We start from the raw sequence: 20,032 nt of genomic DNA, 5'->3' as shown, positions 1-20,032 counted from the left end.
TGGGGATGACCATTTTTACATGATACAGAATAATTTTTCCCACATAACTATTTTCTCATACGAAACTACGCAGAACCCCACTGTGTGCAGGGACAAGGGAGTAGACTACAGAAGGCAGCCACACTGAATATGCATTGCAGAAGAATGATTTCTGGGGCATCCCAAGCTAGAGTGAGAGGAGCTTGAAATGCAGCCAAGAGTAGCGCCCCTTCCAGTAGGGTGAAGTGGGCAACCCTGGGGCTAAGAGAAGGAGGGAGTATGCAAAATGGGACCTAAGTTCACATTCCCAGTTGCTCTGGGCCCTATTGTTGGTCCTGCATCCACCCACCTAGACCCTGTATCAATCTCCAGTAGTAATGTGATGATGTCATGTTGCTAATTATTTTTGTAGAGGTGGGGGTCTTGCTTTGTTGCCCAAGCTGTTCTGGAGCTCCTGGCCGCAGTGATCCTCACCCCTCCGCCTCCCAAAGTACTGGGATTACAGACATGAGCCACCATGCCTGGCTACACCCTGCTAATTTAAGAGAACCATATATCCAGTAAATATGTAATCACACTGTTGTCCTTTTCTGAGCCTCAGGTGAGATTGAGGTCTGTATGGAAAGCTTTACAAATTTAAGAGCAAACTATAATTAAGGCTATATGTCAATGTCACATGCTTATATTTGAACCTATTCTTGGGAAACATGTCTTTTTAGATAGTAAACACCTAACTTTGAAGTTACAATAGTTTGTTTTGGAATTCTGAAATACAAAGCATTATGTTTTTACAAAAAACTTTAAAAACGGTTTTTCCAAAATAGATTATTGAAAAGATAATTGAGGTCAGATTGATTACCTGGCAAATTCTACAAAACATTTGAGGAAATTATACCCATTCTCTACAATCTCTTCCAGATAGTAGAAGCAAAAGGAATACTTTCTAACTTGTTTTATGAGGCCAGCATTACCCAGATGTCAAAAACAAAGACATTACAAGAAAAGAACACTATAGACCAATACTTATCTTGGACCTATACCTATCTCTTTTGTATCTATATAGATGCCAAAATCCTTAACAAAATATTAGCAAATTGAATTTTAAAATATATAAAAATTGTACACAACAACCAAGTGGGTTTTACTCCAAGCATGCAAAGCTGGTTCAGTGTTTGAAAACCAGTTAATGTAATCCATCATATCAAGAGATTAAATAATTAAATCACATAATCATATCAATTGATACAAAAAAAGCATTTGACAAAATACCACAGACATTCATGATAAAAACCCTCAGCAAACTAGGGATAGAGGAGTGGTTCCTCAACCTGATAACTATCTACAAAATACCTATAGCTTACATTATACTTAATGGTGACCAACTAGAGACTTTTCCATTAAGATCAGTAACAAGGCAAGAATGTCCTCTGTCACCACTTTTTCCACATTATACTGGAAGTCCTAGCTAATAAGACAAAATAAAAGGTATACATATTGGGAAGGAAGAAATAAAACTTTGTCTGCAGATGACATGATTGTCTATGTAGAAATCCAAAAGAATCTGGAACAAAAAATCTGGAACTAACACATGATTATTGCAAAGTTGCAGAATACAAGGTCAAGACGTAAAAATCAACCACTTTCTTAATTCCAGCAATGAACAAGTGAAATTTGAAATTAGAAACACAATACCATTACATGAACACCTTGTAATGAAATACTTAAATTTAAAACTTGTTATAAAAATTTTAAAATATACATGAAACCTATATGATGAAAACTACAAAACTCTGTTGAAAGAAATAAACTAAAAGATATTTCATGTTCATGAATAGAAATAATATTGTCAAGATGTCATTCCTTCCCAACTTGATCTATAGATCCAACACAGTCTCAACCCCAGCAAGCTGTTTTGTGGATATCAACAAAGTGATTCTAAAGTTTATGTGGCAAGGCAAAAGATCTAGGCTAGCCAACACAATATTAAAGGAGAAGGAGCAAAACTAGAAGACTTATAGTAGCCGACTGCAAGACTTACTATAAAGTTATAATAATAAAGATAGTGTCATATTGCAAAAGAATAGACAAATAGATCAATGAACAGAATAGAGAGCCCACATAAATACAATCAACTGATCTTTGACAAAGGAGCAAAGGCAATGCAATGGACAAAAAAAATAGTCTTTTCAACAAGTGGTGCTGAAACTAGATATCCACATTAAAAAAAAAAAATCTACACACAGACTTTACCTCCTTCACAAGAATTAACTCAAAATGGATAATAGAACAAAATGTAAATACCAAAACTATAAGACTAGAAGATAACAGAGAATCTAGAAGACTGGGCTTGGTGATGATGTTTTTGATAAAACACCAAAGGTATGATGCATGAAAGAAGTAATTGGTAAACTGGGCTTCATTAAAATTAAAAACTTCTCTCCAAAAGACACTGTGACAAGAATGAAAAGATAAACCACAGACTGGGAGAAAATGTTTGCCACAGGGACTTTGTAAAGGACTGTTATCCAAAATATACAAAGAACGCTTAAAACTGAACAACAAGAAAACAACCCAATTTAAATATGGGCAAAAAGAAGCTAGGCATAATGGTGCATGCCTGTAACCCCAGTTACTCAGGTGGGGGATTGCTCAAGCCCTGAAGTTTGAGACCAGCATGGGCAACAGAGTGAGACCCCATCTCAAAAATGGTAAATAAAATAGGCAAAGAGATATGTACAGGCACCTCACCAAAGAAGATGTACAGATGGCAAATAAGCATATGAAAAGATGTTCGGCTGTGCATGGTGGCTCACGCCTGCAATCCTAGCACTTTGGAAGGCCAAGGCATGAGGTTGGTTTCAGCCCAGGAGTTTGAGACCAGCCTGGGCAACATAGGGAGACCTCATCTCTACAAAAATAAAAATTAGCCAGGCATGGTCATGCAGAGGTTTGTTTGAGCCCAGGAGTTCGAGACCAGCCTGGGCAACATGGGGAGACCTCATCTCTACAAAAAAATAAATAAAAATTAGCCAGACATGATGGTCATGCCTGTAGTCCCAGCTGCTCAGGGGGCTGAAGCAGGAGGATTGCTTGAGCCTGGGAGGTTGAGGCTGCAGTGAACCATGATCTGCCTCCAGCCTGGGTGACAGAGCAAGATCTGTCTCACAGAAAGAAAAAAAAAAAAGATGTTTAACATCATATGTCGGTAAGGAAATGCAAACTAAAAGAACAATGAGATACCACTATGCACTTACTAGAATGACGAAAATCCAAAACACTGACACCACCAAATACGAGGGAGGATGTAGAGTAGTAAGAAGTCTCATTCATTGCTGATTGGAATGCAAAATGGTACAGCCACTTTGGAAGACAGTTTGGCAGTTTCTTAGAAAACTAAACACTCCTACTGTATGATATAGCAATCACACTCCTTGGTATGATATTTGCCCAAATGAGTTGAAAACTTACGTCCACACAAAAACCTGCACATGAATGTTTATAGCAGCTTTATTCATAATTGCCAAATCTTGGAAGCAACCAAGATTTCCTTCAGTAGGCGAGTGGAAAACTAAACTCTGGTACCTCCAGACACTGGAATACTATTTATGGCTAAAAAGAAATGCACTGTCAAGCCATAAAAGGACAGAGGAGCCTTAAATGCGTATTACTAAGTGAAAGAAGCAAATTAAAAAGACTGTGTGATTACAATTATATAATTGTATATTATTCCAGACAAGGCAAAACTATAGAGACACACACAAAAAATCAATGGTGTCAGGTTAGAGGAGAGGGAGAATGAACAGGCGGAGCACAGAGGATGTTTAGGGCTGTGAAACTATTCCGTAATGATGGATACGTGTCATTATACATAGCCAAAACCTACAGAATGTACACCAAGAGTAAACCCCAATACCAATAGTAAACTATTGTATACCAATAGTAAACTATGGCCTTTAGGTCATAATGGTGTGTCAATGTAGGTGCATTGATTATTGATTGTAACAAATGTATCACTCTGGTGAAGGATGTTGATAGTGGGGGAGGTTATGAATGAGGAGGGGAAGGAGTATATGAGAACTATACTTTCTGCTCAGTTTCGCTGTGAACCTAAAACTGCTCTAAAAAATTAAGCCTATTTAAAAAAAAATACATAACCAAAACAAAAATAACTATGATAAAAAGAAAAAACAAAAGAACACGGTTGCCTGCAGGGGTTAAATGGGTGTGGATGTGGAGGGTGGGAGATAAAAGACAGTGGAGCCAGGCTCAGTGGCACATGCCTATAGTCCCAGCTACTCAGGAGGCTGAGGTAGGAGGATTGCTTGAGCCTGGAAATTCGAGGTTACAGTGAGCTATAGTTCCAGTGCAGCTTGGGTGACAAAGCAAAACCCTGTCTCTTAAAAAAGTAGGGGAGGGGCAAATTAAGGAGAGGGACCTTATACTGGACCTTTATAATGATAAAATGTCATGAAGAGTTTAACTCATTGCTCTTTCAATCCAAAAAGAAAAAGATTATTTGTATGTGCTTTATAATCACAAATTATATCAGCTTTAGCAGGTTACGGAGGTTACTGGTCATATTTTGACCCAGTATACACTGATTCTGTCCTCACGTCTTCACATTTTGAACATACCCTTTACAGATAAGAAGGAATTATCCCCTAAAACATAAGGTTAAAACTAGAATCTGGGCCGGGCGCGGTGGCTCACGCCTGTAATACCAGAACTTTGGGAAGCCGAGGCCGGTGGATCATTTGAGGTCAGGAGCTCGAGACCAGCCTGGCCAACATGATGAAACCCTGTTCTTACTGAAAATACAAAAATTAGTTGGGCTGTAGTGGCATGCGCCTGTAATCCCAGCTACTCGGAGGCTGAGGCAGGAGAATCCCTTGAGCCTAAGAGGCTGAGGTTGCCGTGAGCTGAGATGGGGCCACTGCACTCCAGTCTGGGCGAGAGAGTGAGACCCTGTCTCAAAAAACAAAAAACTATTATCTGAATTCAATTTTTCTACAACACACCCCCAAACAAAAAAACTTGTTTTATACTTCTCCATAGCTTAGTATTACTTTTTAACACAAACACCTATTGTTCTCTGCCTGCATGCACTGGAATTGAGGTCTATGGATGCCTTTCCTGACCATATTTCTTCACGCTTGCTGCCCACTAGTGGCGTGAGGGCACAATAACGAATGTTTACTTTGCCCTTGCACTGTTCACATCTGGGAACCGCAAAGGAGTGCGGTGGTCGGACTGTCAGCCTCGCCTCCTATTGTTTGATTTCCAGCAACTTATTTTCTAAAGATTGCTGGAGGTTCAACGTCTCTTTTGGGATTTTCCTGAGCAGAAAGACCTCATCCTAATAAAACTGAGGCGCCAATCCTGCTGGCTGGCAACTTTCGACAGGGAGGGTGATTCTATCTGAAGATTAATCCTAACTCTGGGACTCCTTGGGAATGTCCAGGAGCTAGGAACGCAGTGTCCTCGGGAGCAGCAGGGCGCCAGTGGAGCAGGTGCCTCTGGGGCCGCACGGAAACCCAGCCATGCCAGTTCCTTTACTGCGCCGACAGGCGGCGGAGAGGCTGCGCGTGCGCGCTGGACAGACGGTGGCCCGGAGACGACTCTCCCAGCCTCCTCCGGTCTCCCTGGGCAGCATGAAGACCGCCGAGAACACCAGAGGAACCGGCAGCGACGGGCCGCGGAAACGAGTCCTCTGCGTCCTCTGCGGCCTCCCCGCGGCAGGAAAATCGACTTTCGCGCGCGCCCTCGCCCACCGGCTGCGGCAGAAACAGGGTTGGGCCGTTGGTGTCGTCGCGTATGATGATGTCATGCCCGACGCGTTTCTGGCCGGGGCAAGAGCGCGACCGGCGGTCAGCACGGAGGGGCGGGGCCTGGGCCTCGGCGCGGGACGGGACGGGGCGGGACGGGACGGGACGGGGTGGGGCGGGGCCGGGCCACTCGAGTCCACTCGGTGCTGGGTGATTTGCCATGAGCGCCAACTGCACGCTAGACCGTGCTTGGTGTGGGAGGTGAAGTTCGAGAAAAGTGGAGCTGGGTTAACATAGTTACTGCAGAGGATGAATGAGTTGGCTGTAGAAATGTGTCATAAAGTAGTTACAAAGCCAACGGTTAGAGCGATGCATTTTAGAGGCTTATCTGTATTTTTGATGCATGTATATATTGTATATTCTATACAGTTGAGTCTTAAGACAGGGTCAGGTTCTCAAGTCAGCGTGCAAGGTGGACAGCCCCTGTAGTCAGATGCACTCTTGAAACTTCCTTAGGAAGTTTCTCCTTAGGAGAGGGAAAGAAGCTCTAAACGTCTAGCTACGAGTGGGCTCAGGTTTTGTAATTTGAGGAATCCTCTTTAAGAAAAAGAATACAAATTATAAGTAACAGAATTGCTAGGGTCCCTCAGAACGATAGAAAGAGGCTGTACAAATGCATTATCAGACCTATGAAGCTTAATCTTTGTTCATCTCAAAGTCAATCTGCCTCTGCCAGCTTTGGGAAAGATGGCTGTTTCTTAGTTGACCACCAGAGGAAGTAATGGGTTTGTATTTACGGAACAAGTTGTATATTCCAAGTACATCTCTTTAAGCCCCCCTCGTCTCACAGCACAGTGAGATACATCCTCTTGGAGAAGCATGTGGAAACTGAGACCAGTGGGGGAAGAGTAGATTACATTCATTTCTCTCATCTCATGCTCACTCTTGAGTAAATACTCTTTGAAATATTCTGAAATTTTAGCATTATTATTTTGTTGTTTAATGCCTAATGTAGATGAATTTACAGAAATCAAATGCAAACGTTATGTGACTCCACTCTTTAAGTATATATAAATACAGTACATTTGGTGCATGGGCTCTCCAGCAAAGTGTATCTACTTTCTCATTCTTGGTTAATTGCGAAGTAAGTACAGTGTCGGGATAGCACAGGATTGACTTGGATGATAGTATTTTCACCACTTGGGAGACAGCTGAAAGTTGTCGATAGGGATTGTTGTATTTGCTGGCTTTCCCTTCACTTGTGTTATGTTGTTTTTTCCACGCTTTTCCTATGGACAAAAACTGGGACTCATCTGCTCACCTCTTAGGAAGTGATATGTGTTTCCAATTTAGTGAGTTTAGCTGATGGGTTTGTTGTATGTAGTGTAATCTCAGTGGTGGTAAGGAATGGGCAGGCAAGTGAGAGTTCTCACTCTCCTGTCCTCCCGTTTTCCCTCCAGCTTAGATTTCTTACCTATGTCAGGATTCTCCACAGCCCTTGACCAGCACAAGATTACTTGTATTCTCAAGCTGTTTATTTCCCTCAGTCTGTTTCCTCCATCTTTCCCCATCCCATATCAACTTGTTAGCCTGAGGTCTTTTCTTCTTGACCCAAGGACTTTTCACCTGATCTTTTTGCTGTCTACTGCCTTTCTCATTTCAAGGGAAAACCTGCATTATTATATCTGAGCCAGACTATTTTGGTAGGATGCCGATTTTGACTCCACCTTTCTCTTGGATGATAAGTAAATTATTTATTCACTCATTCAGTCAGTCATCCATTTAATATACATTTCTGGAGCACCTATTAGGTGCCAGACCCTCTGCTGGAGGCTGAGTATACAATGGACAGTGATCTGGCAGAGAGAGAAGCATAAACAAATGCTTAAACTGTGTAAGCACTGCCAGAGTGGAGATATATGTATAGAATGGGGAGTCATGATGGGCAAGGGAGAGGCTGAGCTGCCTTCTGCATGGTTGAGTCTGAGAAAACTTTACAGAGCACTAGCTAGTATCATTAGTTTTCCAGGCAGTAGGAATGGTCATGAGAAAGTCATGAGAAACCAGGCGTGTTAGAGAAAGACAGATGGTTCCATATTGTGAGGTGAAATTTTCATATGGGGCAGGGTGGCAGTGAGGCCAGATGACCAACCACCCTAGTGGCCTAATATGAATTGCAATTCTTTGGTCTCTTGTAGCCATCCCAATGGAAATTGCTTCGACAGGAACTGTTGAAGTACCTGGAATACTTCTTAATGGCTGTCATTAATGGGTGTCAGATGTCTGTCCCACCCAGCAGGACTGAAGCCATGTGGGAAGATTTTATAACCTGCCTAAAGGATCAAGATCTGATATTTTCTGCAGCATATGAGGCCCAGTCTTGCTACCTCTTAACAAAAACTGCTGTTTCTAGACCTTTGTTTTTGGTTTTGGATGACAATTTTTACTATCAGAGTATGAGATATGAAGTCTACCAGCTGGCTCGGAAATGTAATTAAAACTTTTTGTTTCTTACACATGGAGATTCTTATTCACATATCAAAAACACTATTGTCTTCAATGAGAATTTAACTTGATTAGGAGGTTATGTAGATTGACTTAATTTTAAAAGCTAGATGTTCAGTATTGCAAATGGAGTTTTTCCTACTATAATTGTCATAATTTGTCTAATATATGTTTATTTCATATTGTGGAAAAGTAGTATACCAGTAATTCTGTCATTTTAAACTGTTTTCAGATTCACTGGGCTTTTGCCAGCTGTTTTTAGATTGTCCTCTTGAGACCTGTTTACAGAGGAATGGCCAGAGGCCACGGGCACTGCCTCCTGAGACCATCCACCTGATGGGAAGAAAGCTAGAAAAGCCCAACCCTGAGAAAAATGCTTGGGAACACAACAGCCTCACGATTCCGAGTCCATCATGTGCTTCGGAGGCCAGGTATTCCACTCAAAGTCATCCCTCCCTGGATGCTCCCCTGTGCCAGGTTCATGGTCAGGCTTAGTTAGTCCTCACACAGGCATTGGAGAGACATTATTTCCCCCTTGTGCGGAAGCCAAAAGTGTAATGGGAAAATTTAGTTTGTCCAGAATCACTGAGCTTGTAAATGACAGCTGAGATTTGAACCCAAGTTTATTTGCAAATGTCTGCTCATAACTGTTAGGATTATACTGTCTTTCAGTAGTTGGAGCAGGAAATTCAGAGAACACATCTGATTCTCTTGCTAAAATACATAATCTAAATAGGTCGCGTGGTAGTTTTCTTATAGAAAGAAATCTGTGAAAGAGTACAATTGGTATTGGGTCCTGTTTGCCTTAGAGCTCACCATCGTTACATTGCTTTTGTATGTGAGGCTTATAGGCTGTGCTGTCTAATGCATTTCATTCATTATGTATGTCGTGAGAGTTCTTGAGCAGCATATTTCTAGCAGAAACTTTGCTGGCGATGGAAATGTTCTGTATTTGCACTAATATGGTAGCTGCTAGCCACATTTGACTGTTGAGCCCTTAAAAGTAGCTAGTGTCACTGATGACCTGAATTTTGTGTTTAACTTATTAATTTAAACTTAAATAGCCTCATGTGGCCAGTGGCTATTGTATTGGACTGTGCAGTTCTAGAGGTATATTGCCCACATTCCCTTAGTTCCTACATATTGTCCACGAGGGACTGGTATCAGCTCACTGCAGCCTTGACCTCCTGGGCTCAAGCACTTCTCCTGTCTCAGTCTCCTAAGTAACTGGAACTACAGGCCCACACTGCCAAGCCCAGCTAATTTTTTAATTTATTGTAGTAACGGGGTCTCACTATGTTGCCCAGGCTGGTCTGAAACTCGTGGCCTCAAGCAGTTCTTCCGACTTGGCCTCCCAAATTGCTGGGATTACATGCATGAGCTACCACCCGTGGCTAATATTTTCTTAAATTTTGGGTTATATTGGGAACAGTGTCTATAATTCCTTTTGCAGTTCTTTTTAGGAATCTTCTCTTAAGGTTATAGTTCCCTTAAAAATATATTTGCTATGCTCTACCTCTTTTAAGACTATAAACAAGTGGCTCACACCTGTGATCCCAGCACTTGGGAGGCCAAGAAGGGAGGATCACTTGAACCCAAGAGTTTGAGGTTGCAGTGAGCTATGATAACACCACTGCATTCCAGCCTGGGTGACAGTGAAACCCTGTCTCTAAACAAACAGACTAAATAGAACAAAAGGGCATGGATATGAAAATTAGCTAGTGATCACTGGCTAAATAGACACTGAAACTCAAATTCTCTCCTAGTTCTGAACACTTTATATATATGGTCTCATTCAGTCCTCACAACCAGCTGTTTTTAGATTGTCCTCTTGAGACCTGTGTACAGAGGAATGGCCAGAGGCCACGGGCACTGCCTCCTGAGACCATCCACCTGATGGGAAGAAAGGGTAGTTTTCTACCCTTTAAGGGTAGAAACTATCATCCCCATATTATAGACGGGATAACTGGGGCCCAGGTAAGTAAAGTAATATACCCAGGTAGGAAGTGGCAGAGCCAAGATTTGGACCCAGTGGGATCTCACTCACTCCAGAACCTGGGCTCTTTTCAGTGTGAGGAAGATCATCTTGAGGCTGAGCTTTAACTTGATGAGCTCACTCGCTTAAAACTCTTTAGTGCCACTCCCATAATCTGAGTAAAATTTAAACTCCTTACCCTAACTTATATGTTCTAACCCAGATGAATTCTCCAACTTCATATTCTGCCACTCTCCCTCCTTGCTTCTTTTCAGCCTTTCTCTACTGCATGAACACAAGGAGCTGGTTCTTGCCCTTGGGCCCTTGTATTTGCTGCCCCCCTGCCCTTCCCACATATTGATACTTGGCTGCCTTCACTGACCATCCTAACTAAAGCAAAGGACATTAGTTGGGCTGCCCTGTCACTCTTATCATTGTCACTTTGTTCATTCTTTGCTCACTTATCTACTTACCACCATCTGAAATTATTTTTTGCTTTATATCTCTATTACATTATCAGCCTCGGCAAAGGCAAGGATCTTGCTACGCCCCCAGCTCAGCACGTGGTTGCACAGTATTTTTCATATAAGACGTTCAATAAATATTTGTTAAATCAGTGAATGAATTCTGCCTGAAACCTTCATGGACTTTGCTCAGTGAGAAACTTTGTTCATCCATATCCAGTAAATAAGCGGGAGCCAGAAAGTAAAGACCAAGCATCTTTCCGTAGGGAATAAAATGGAGCTCTTGTGGCCCCCAGTTCAGCCGTAAGAGGGGAAGGGAGAATGACTTTTCAAAGCTTATTGACATGAGTCTTAGGAAATTGGTATTTTTTAATGAGGGGTCCTTAGCTTATCATTTGTTTTGAGCTACTGCATTTGGATTTTCTACATAGAAGCTAGCTTCTAAATCATTTAGTTTTTTTCCTTTTGTTAAGGATCTTGGGTTATAGCAGTTTCATTCCTCTAGAATTCAGTTTAATATTCATAAATACAAGTTCTTTGAAAGTCAGATGTTGGATATACGGATCTATTGTATTTTATCCCATTTTCTCTGTAGCCTGGAGGTGACTGATTTATTGCTCACTGCTTTGGAAAATCCAGTAAAATATGCTGAGGACGATATGGAACAAAAGGTAAACTTCCAGCGTAGATTTAATGTAAATGAGAAGGAACAACTTTTTGTAGGAAGATCTTTTGAGCTGAATATAAAATGTGAGCGAAATGAGAGATGCGTTGTCACTGGCTTGGCCTCTCACCAGCACTCACTGTTGGCAGCTCATGCCGGCTGGCCAAAGCCGATTGAAAACTTTCAAAAGTGTTGGAGCCTGTTGATGTTTTGTTGGTAGGAATGTTTACACCACAGAAATTGGCAAACACTACAGATAGGTCTGGGGTTTTTTTCTGGGACAGTCAGTTATTAGACATTCACCAGCATATCACTGCCCTAGCTGGAACCCAGTTAACCACTGGATCTGATTTGGTTGGACTCTTGTAGGGAAGAATAACAGAAAAGCCAGTTAAACTTTTCTTTTAGTCCCTTCAAATACATGTGACCTATGCTTTAGCCATTTATTTTATAAAACTATGTGACTTCTAATAACAATGTCTGTATTACATAGGAGACAGATAGAATTATTTGTTCAACTAACGTTCTTCATAAAGCTGATCAGACACTCCGAAGGATTGTATCTCAGACAATGAAGGGAGCAAAAGGTATGATGTGTCAGTTATGTGTTGAGTTGGTGTGATTGTGACTTTCTACTGCTACTTGTATTCCTGACACACAGTTTATTAGTTTTCAGTCATAAATATTCACATCATGTTTTCAATTTAATTATGCAATTTGACTAAATATAACTAAAAATTCTGATTCTGGAACTGAGTGTTCATCCATCTAACAAATTTTTACTGAGTCGCCTTATTGTCCTAGGCCTTACTGTAGATGCTGGACAATCGGCAGGGAGCAGAACATTCTAATGAGGAGACAGACAAAACATAATTACATGAGTGTTCGCCCATGCTCTGAAGAAAATGTAGGGTAAGGCAGTGTAGTGATGGGAGGATTTATTTTTAAAAGGGTAATCAGGAAGGCTTCTCAGAGATGACATTTAAGCAAAGATGGGAAAGAGCGAACCATGCAGATATCTGGAGGATCATTCTAGGCAATGAACACATCAAGTGCAGAAGCCCAGAGGTTGGTTGGAGTGTTGTGGAATAGAGAAGAGGCCATTGAGCATGGGGTGAGGTAAGAAAGTGGGAGAGGTAGTCAGAGGCTGGGTGTAAGATCAGCATGGAATTTGAATAAAGTCAATGTATTATAAACCAGAATTTATATAATAGATGAAATATGTGGTAACTAGAGTTTTACACAATTCCATTAGGTCTTGAATACTGTATGGCTATATTTAAAATTGTACCTTTAAAACCAGCAACGAACATTTTTTGAGCACCTTTCTGTATATTAAGTGCTTTACAAATACTGTTTCTAATCTTCACAGTCCTATAAGGTAGGTATAATTTTACAAATGGGGAAATGGAGGTTCATAGAGGAACAAGTAACTTGTCCAAGGCTGAACAGCTACTAAATATTTGGGTAACCTGGGGTCCAGAATTACATCCAGTTCCAGTCTGTGCTTCCCATTCTGCTCCCCCGCATCACCATCATTTATTACCTTTACAAAAGCTTAGAACATTGGAAAAGGAAACAATATACCAGCCATACTGTTTTCGAACTTGTATAAAACTATGATCTATAAGTTGATTTTATATTGTAACCCAGGGTATAACCGAGTACATGAACCTCATGTGTGGAAACAAGTTTCACAAAACACATTCACGTGTTTAATGAACTCTGTGTTCTACTTGATTTCATTTTAGAAAAATACCGATTGCCACTTACTAATGGGTTACAATGCAAAGTTTGAGAAACAGAGGACCAGAACAGAAATGGCATCATAATTAAAACAAAAAAAGTTCCAGGACTTCTCACTCAACCATTTGCTTTTCTTCTTTTCTGTCTATAAAATGAAGCAAGGTCCTCGGGGGTTGTGGGAGGTACGGTTATGCCCAAATCACTCATATCACACCCATTTAAAAACATACAGATATAGAGCCATATATGTGTATGTGTGTGTGTATTTTTTTTTTTTTTTTGGTGAGGGAAGGTAGTAGTTTTTAATCTGTGCTTAGTTAAAAATTCAGTTCCTCTACCATCAGGAAAGTGAAAAGACAAGCCATAGATGGGAAAAAGTATTTGCAGATAATATATCTCATAAGGGATTTGTACCCAAAATATATAAAGAACTCTTACCACTCAATAATAAACACAACCCAATTTTTAAAAGGGCAAAGGATCTGAGTTGACATTTTTCCAAGGAAGATATACAAATGGCCAATAACCACAGGAAAGCATGCTCAACATGATGAGTCATCGGGGAAATACAAATCAAAACCCTCAGATAGCACTTCACACCCACCAGGAGGTCTAGAATTAAAACACCCAAGTGTTGTTGAGAATGTGTAGAAATATGTTAGGAATGTCACACGGTACAGCCGCTTTGGAAAACAGCTAGCAGTCCCTCAAACATTCCGTTAGCACGCAAGCCAGCAATTCCATTCTCAGGTGTATACCCAAGAGAGATGAAAACATGTTCACATAAAAACTTGTACACATATGTTTATGGCAACATTATTCATAATAGCCAAAATATGAAAATAACCCACGTGTCAGCTGACAAACAGAATTTGGTGTATCCACACCAAAATATTATTCAACCGTAAAAAGGAATGAAATGCTGATAGATGCTATACAACGTGGAATAACCTTGCAAACATGATGCAAAGTGCAAGAAGTCAGTCCCAAAGACCAAGTGTATGTCTATTTCCAGTCAAATGAAATGTCCTGAGCAGGGAAATCTTGAGATAGACAGTGGTTGTGTGGCTCCTTAGAGATTGGGGGGTGGGCAGAAGGGAAGGTGGTAAGGAGTATGATAGCTAAAGGATATGGGGTTTTGTTTTGCTTTGTTTTTGAGATGGAGTCTTGCTCTGTTGTACAATGGCATGATCTCGGCTCACTGCAACCTCCACCTCCTGGGTTCAAGTAGTCTCCTGCCTCAGCCTCCTGAGTAGCTGGGATTACAGGCATGTGCCACCATGCCCCACTCATTTTTGTATTTTTAATAGAGGTGGGGTTTTGCCATGTTGGCCAGTCTGGTCTCGAATGCCTGACCTCAGGTGATCTGCCTGCCTTGGCCTCCCACAGTGCTGGGATTACAGGCTTGAGCCACCAGGATATGGGTTTTTGAGATGATGAAAATGTTCTAAAGTTAACTGGTGATGGTTGCACATATCTGCAAATATACAAAAAAACCACCGTATTACACAGATTAAATGGGTAAACTGTATGTGAATTATGTCCTAATAAAGCTAACAAAAAAATAAAGTTCAGCTTCTCAGTAACACCACCCACGTGTGGCTAGTGGCTGCTGTATTGAATAAAGCAGATATAGAACAGGCCCATCATTGCAGAAAGTTATATTGGACAACTACTGTTCTAGATATTTATCAGGTTCAAAACTAAATTGTCATCTATTTCTGCTTTTTTGCCTTTCTGCTTAATTTAGTAAGGTAGTAAGTCAGCTGTCTTGATTTTTCTTGGCAACAACAACAAAAAGTCCCTTTCAAGTTAGTCTTTTCTGCTCACATGTTTCCTAACAAGTTATTTAAATTCTTTGACTTGTTTCAGATGATTTTTGAATATCACATTGTGACCTTTTTTCTGTATGTTACACAAACTCAATTGCAGTTATTTGTAGAATCTAACTGGTTTGTTTAAAGTAATCAAATTAATTTCCTAATGTCATCAGACACCCCGGATTACTTTAATTTACAAGTAATTTGAGAATATCTTTTTATTTTAGATGAACAAGTGCTTCCTCACAACTTGAAGCTTCTAGCAGAAGAACTTAACAAGCTCAAAGCAGAGTTTTTGGAAGACCTAAAACAAGGCAACAAAAAATACCTGTGCTTTCAGCAAACCATTGACATATCAGATGTCATTTCTTTTTTTCATTATGAGAAAGATAATATTGTACAGAAGTATTTTTCAAAGCAGCATTAAAATTTCTGAATTGCCAATCAGATGTCTCATTTTGGTAAGCTGTTGCAAATTTGTTGAAACAACAGTGTTGTATTACGATGTTTTCTAGTCTAGTAATGCCAAAGTGAGTCAGTCACTTGTCAAACATGATGTGGATAATTAAGCACAGAGGCAGCCTTCCTCATGTGCCAGAACACTTAGGGTAGGGCTTGGGGGACAGGAGTCAAGTTAAATGGATCTTGCATAAAGAGAAGAAACTAGGAGGGGGACAAGTTGCAGGTATATGGAGCTGTTTTGGTTTTTAGCTCGTGATGAATCTTCTCAGGTAAGGTATTTTAGAAATTCAAAGCAGTGTAGCCATAAAATCTATTTCTTTCATTAACTTAACATTTTACTAGCAGAAAATTACTAAAACACTAATTTGATCTTATTTTCCAAAAAAGAAAAATCAAGGTCATTAGAAAGTCTTATTTTTTATTTATTACAAAAGCAAAGCTTCATTCACAATATGAACTGCATACTAGATATAGTTATTTCCGCATTAAACTGCTTTCCAGAATCCCTAAACAATATAGTGTATTTTACAACCATAATGCAAGTTATGTTTTGCATACAAAATATGTTCTTTACATCAAAGCACATGTTAACAAAAACAAGTTCTAGAAAGCATGTATCCTCTAAGACTAACGAAAACGTTTTTAGCAGGGAATTTTAACAAAAATTAACATTCATTTGATAAATATTTTGTAGAACTTGAAATGAGGATTTTCTCTCTGAGTTATTTTTTGTAGTATTCCCCTTGTTCAGTTTTTGCAGAAGAATGGCAAACACTTATTTCTAAAATGAAATAGCCCTGGAAACACCCAGCGGAATTTTTTCAAAGTGAAAGTCTAGCCTTAACTTGAATTTCAGGAAGTTGTAGCTACACACTACACTAGTAAAATCTGAAATAAAATTATTCCCAGTTAATCTCTTCACAGTTTCTTAAAAAAATATTAGTGGAGATAAATTATCTACCAACTTTAAAAATCTAAACATATGTTCACTGAACAAAAATAAATTTAGTTTCAGAACATTGCCTCTTAACGGCAAAGTACTATAAATAGTGCATGTTAAACACTTCCCAGCAACTCATTTCTATAAAATATTTGATTAAAAATAAAATGAGAGAAACATTCAATACAGAGGGGAAGACATGAACATCTTTCCAAATACAGAATTTACCTCACAGGAAATTTAAATAAAATCTAAATATTTTTTAAAATACAATACCAAAAAGCCTCTACGGTAGATTTGCCTCAAAAATTTTAGTGCATTTAGAATAACTGTAGCTTCTAAGCATTAACACCTTTGGGATATCAACTGTGCTCTTTAAGTCATAGCAAAATTATAATTTTACATTCTAGTATGTAATTATGAAAAAAATCTTTTCCATATTTAAATTAAAATGCACCTTCACAACATCCATGTTCAGTTGTTAGAAAAAAATGCATTTGACTGAGAATATAGAGTTAATAAGCTGGCTTTAACACGGGAGTTCTTTCTCTTTGTTTCATGAAAATTTTCATTTTCTATTTTGGGGTACTGCTTTTATCTGAGGAATAAAATGGGAAAAAATCACCACAAAAGCTTCCAAATGACAACCTGTTTCTTTCTGGCAACTGATAAATACTAAAGCCAAGTTATACACTTGGAAACTACCACAGTAAAAAGGGATCTGAGCAGGCAGTGATTTAAGCAACAATGTAACAGAATTGTAGAATTTTAAAGTACAAGATTTGACAAAGATTCCAGTTTGGAGAAACTGTCCTTGATGCTGCTCTTTAAACAATGCAGTAGCTTAGATCAGATGCTAAACTGCAAGAACTCATTACAGTGGTTTTTAGCATCTGAAAGGGAAGGCAGAGGATCCATTAACTTGGCACCTGGGGTTTTTGTGGGTACATACTACCAATATTTCCCTTTCATTTACTATCAGAGGTCTTTTTTGGTTAATAGATGCTTAATATTCTCTTTAAGATGCCAATTAGAAGCACATTCAACATATGAACAAAATTAAAAATAGAATTTTTGCAAAGTACACAGAAAAGAAACCAAGTTAGTAACAGTATATTTTATTGTTTGACCAAGCTCTCTTCAGAGTATGTGAGTTATTACACAATATAAAAAACAATAGCCTCCTATTCAAAATGAATTACTCTATATTTATTAAGTCTTATTTTTATAAACAAATGTCATATTTATATGCATTTTATAGTCATTTCCACACTCTTTTATCCTTTCTCACTAAAGCAATGATTTAGTTTCTACATAGTTTCGTCACTCTACATGAAGTCTGGTAAAACTGCAAATAAGAATTACAATTTGAATTCACAGAAAATATTTTAAACGGCTAATTCTGAAGAGGAGACAAGAATCCATTTTGGACATATTCTCATTTTTGTAAATATGACTTCACTATCACATTTTCTCATGTGTTTCTATACCCACCTTTTCTTGGAAATTATGGGCAATAAATGGATAGAAGGAAGGAAAAGGAATCTTGAGAAATTTGTTTGGAGGCTGCATTTTAATTTTAAGGAGGACGTCACTTTACCTCTTTGGTCATCAACGGAATAGGAAGAATAAGAGATTCTCATAGTTATCCACCTCACCTAACAGTAATGATATCAGAATGAAGGATTTAAATGAAAGTCAAACTGAGAGGGGAAAAAGGCATCTAGCACTCTAGTGTATTTACCTGTGAAAATAAAAATCCAGTGGACAACTGACGTGTTTAGACATTGAATAAACAAGTCATTTTAAATATTAAAAGAGTTTTCAATTTCAAGTCTTAACTGTTTTACATTTCCCCTTGTGGAAAAAAGAAAAATTTGCTAAACTGAAATAGCTTTACTATTATCAGTTGAAATGAAACTACCAATTCAACTTAAGAAATGTGAACTAAGTGGTATTTCAATAAATAGCAATTTTTAAGGCAATTTCTGTACTAAACACTGAAATTAGTAATAAATTCCATTAAAGAAAGTAATTTATTCTACTATTTTGAAATATGGCAGAAATAACATCCAGTTCAATGTATACTGAAACATCAAAAGTATGGATAAGCCTTTTGAAGTTTTTATGGACCACAAATGTGAGAAATTCAAATGAACATCTTGTAAGATTATGACTGCACTCCAATTATCCAATGTCGAAAGGAAAAGAGACACCAATGTGTCTAACTGTTCTAATATATAAATGACCCTGACCAGATTTTTATGAAAAAAAGGGAAAATTTTATTCCACTGTCAAATTTATATTCTATAAATATAATGTATAAGCCTTGAATTAGCAGACACTTTATTAGGGATGACCAAAACAAAGAACAAAAAAACCAAACCACAAAACAGCAAAACTAAGTAAAATATGACTATTTTCAATCAATGTTGGTTATGTTGCCCTCTTGCAAAATGACAGGCAAAATCATACTTGTTTTTACATTTGCATCCACATATATTACACTGAAAAGGATTTTCATACCCATGACATCCCATATGAATAGTGTAAAGGATGTTGTCTGCAAAGTACATATCACAGTGCTGGCAGTGGTGCAGAAGCTGAGGGTCCTGGACCGGCAGGGCTGGGGCTGGGGTGCTTGGCTGGCTGTTTCCTATGCTGGGAGTGCTCGTGTGGGCACTTGGCTCACTGCTTGGACCTGCCACTGGACTATAGTTCCTTTGACTATGGGATGGCCGAGGTTCTGGGCTTGTGGGAGAGGAGCTCTGAGGAATACTTGCTGATACGGCAGAAACGACTGCTTGGGTGGAGGGCTGCTGAATCATGAAAGGCTTTTCATCAGGGCAGGGAACGACATCAGGGGACGCAGGGTTTTGGTTTTCAGGTGGCAAACTGGACAACTGCCCTGCTAGAGTAGAGAGCTGATTCAAAGGGTTGTCAACCATGAGTTCCTGGGGGTCCCTTGGAAGGCCACCAGTTGGTGTGGTTTTTGCCATACTTTCATAGGAGTCAGTCTGGATATTTGGGATTTCGTGGGTAAAATCGTTAAGGTAGTCTGGTTTCTGAACCACCATGGAAGGTGGACTTAAGTTGATTAGTGCTCTTCTGCTATAGCCTAGATTGCTTGTTTTCTTCTGTAAAACCCCCCACATTTTCTTGCTGCTTAAGGAAGACCTAGTACCTTTAATTGGTACCATTTTATGCTTGCGCCTTCGATGATGGGACAAGTTACTTCGATCACTGCAGCGGAAGGAACATAATTCGCATTTGTATGGTTTTTCTCCAGTATGAGAACGCATATGGGCTTCCAGATGACGCTCATAAGCAGATGCAAATGGACAAAGATGACATCGATGAGGTTTTTCACCTGTTTCAAAAGAAAAATGATGGAGAAACTACAAGAGTAGTTCATTTACGGAAAGTTTGCTTGTCCATTCATTGGACAACTGGAAATTGATCAAAAAGAAAAATGCTTTCAGAAAGTCATATTTGCATAGCATATGAGATTGTTAAAATTTGTAAATAAACCCACAAACTGAAATAAAACTTAAGAACTCATCAGCAACAACTTGAGATAAGCATTGATGTTATATTAGTCAATACAGTATAAAAACTGTTATGGCTTCAAATGCATTTAGAGAGAAGAAACAGCACAACTGAAATATTTCTAGTAATAGTCTTACATAATGAGTTTATCAAAAGTATGTCT

The 20,032-nt window shown here is 39.2% G+C and overlaps 2 protein-coding genes across 11 annotated transcripts in view; one reads left to right on the top strand and one right to left on the bottom strand.

The window, feature by feature from the left end:
- The first annotated feature begins 5,193 nt into the window (after positions 1-5,193).
- Positions 5,194-20,032, top strand: part of PSTK (phosphoseryl-tRNA kinase) — a 15,468-nt gene continuing 629 nt past the window's right edge. Inside the window, exons 1-7 of one of the 2 annotated variants that reach the window (XR_004429912.1) lie at positions 5,194-5,846; positions 7,943-8,234; positions 8,482-8,680; positions 11,284-11,359; positions 11,846-11,939; positions 12,304-12,471; positions 15,146-15,362. Coding sequence is in view for 1 of the 2 variants with exons in the window: in XM_033180191.1 (XP_033036082.1) it covers positions 5,520-5,846; positions 7,943-8,234; positions 8,482-8,680; positions 11,284-11,359; positions 11,846-11,939; positions 15,146-15,345 (1,188 nt within the window). In the remaining variant the exon portion in view is untranslated. Of the gene's footprint in view, positions 5,847-7,942; positions 8,235-8,481; positions 8,681-11,283; positions 11,360-11,845; positions 11,940-12,303; positions 12,472-15,145; positions 15,380-20,032 lie in introns of those variants that run through there. The other variant, XM_033180191.1, reaches the window with a different exon arrangement.
- The window catches only part of IKZF5 (IKAROS family zinc finger 5), a 21,408-nt gene continuing 17,154 nt past the window's right edge, over positions 15,779-20,032 (bottom strand). For all 9 annotated transcript variants that reach the window (XM_033180143.1, XM_033180114.1, XM_033180156.1 and 6 more), the window contains one exon: positions 15,779-19,690. In XM_033180143.1, the coding sequence (XP_033036034.1) occupies positions 18,747-19,690 (944 nt within the window). In that variant the 3' untranslated portion in view covers positions 15,779-18,746. The remainder of the gene's footprint in view (positions 19,691-20,032) is intronic.

This window comes from Trachypithecus francoisi, unplaced genomic scaffold, assembly GCF_009764315.1.
Source record: "Trachypithecus francoisi isolate TF-2019V2 unplaced genomic scaffold, Tfra_2.0 Contig01579, whole genome shotgun sequence".
NCBI lineage: Eukaryota > Metazoa > Chordata > Mammalia > Primates > Cercopithecidae > Trachypithecus > Trachypithecus francoisi.
Note: the sequence above shows the minus strand (reverse complement) of the source record. Positions and strands in the feature narration are given on the sequence as shown.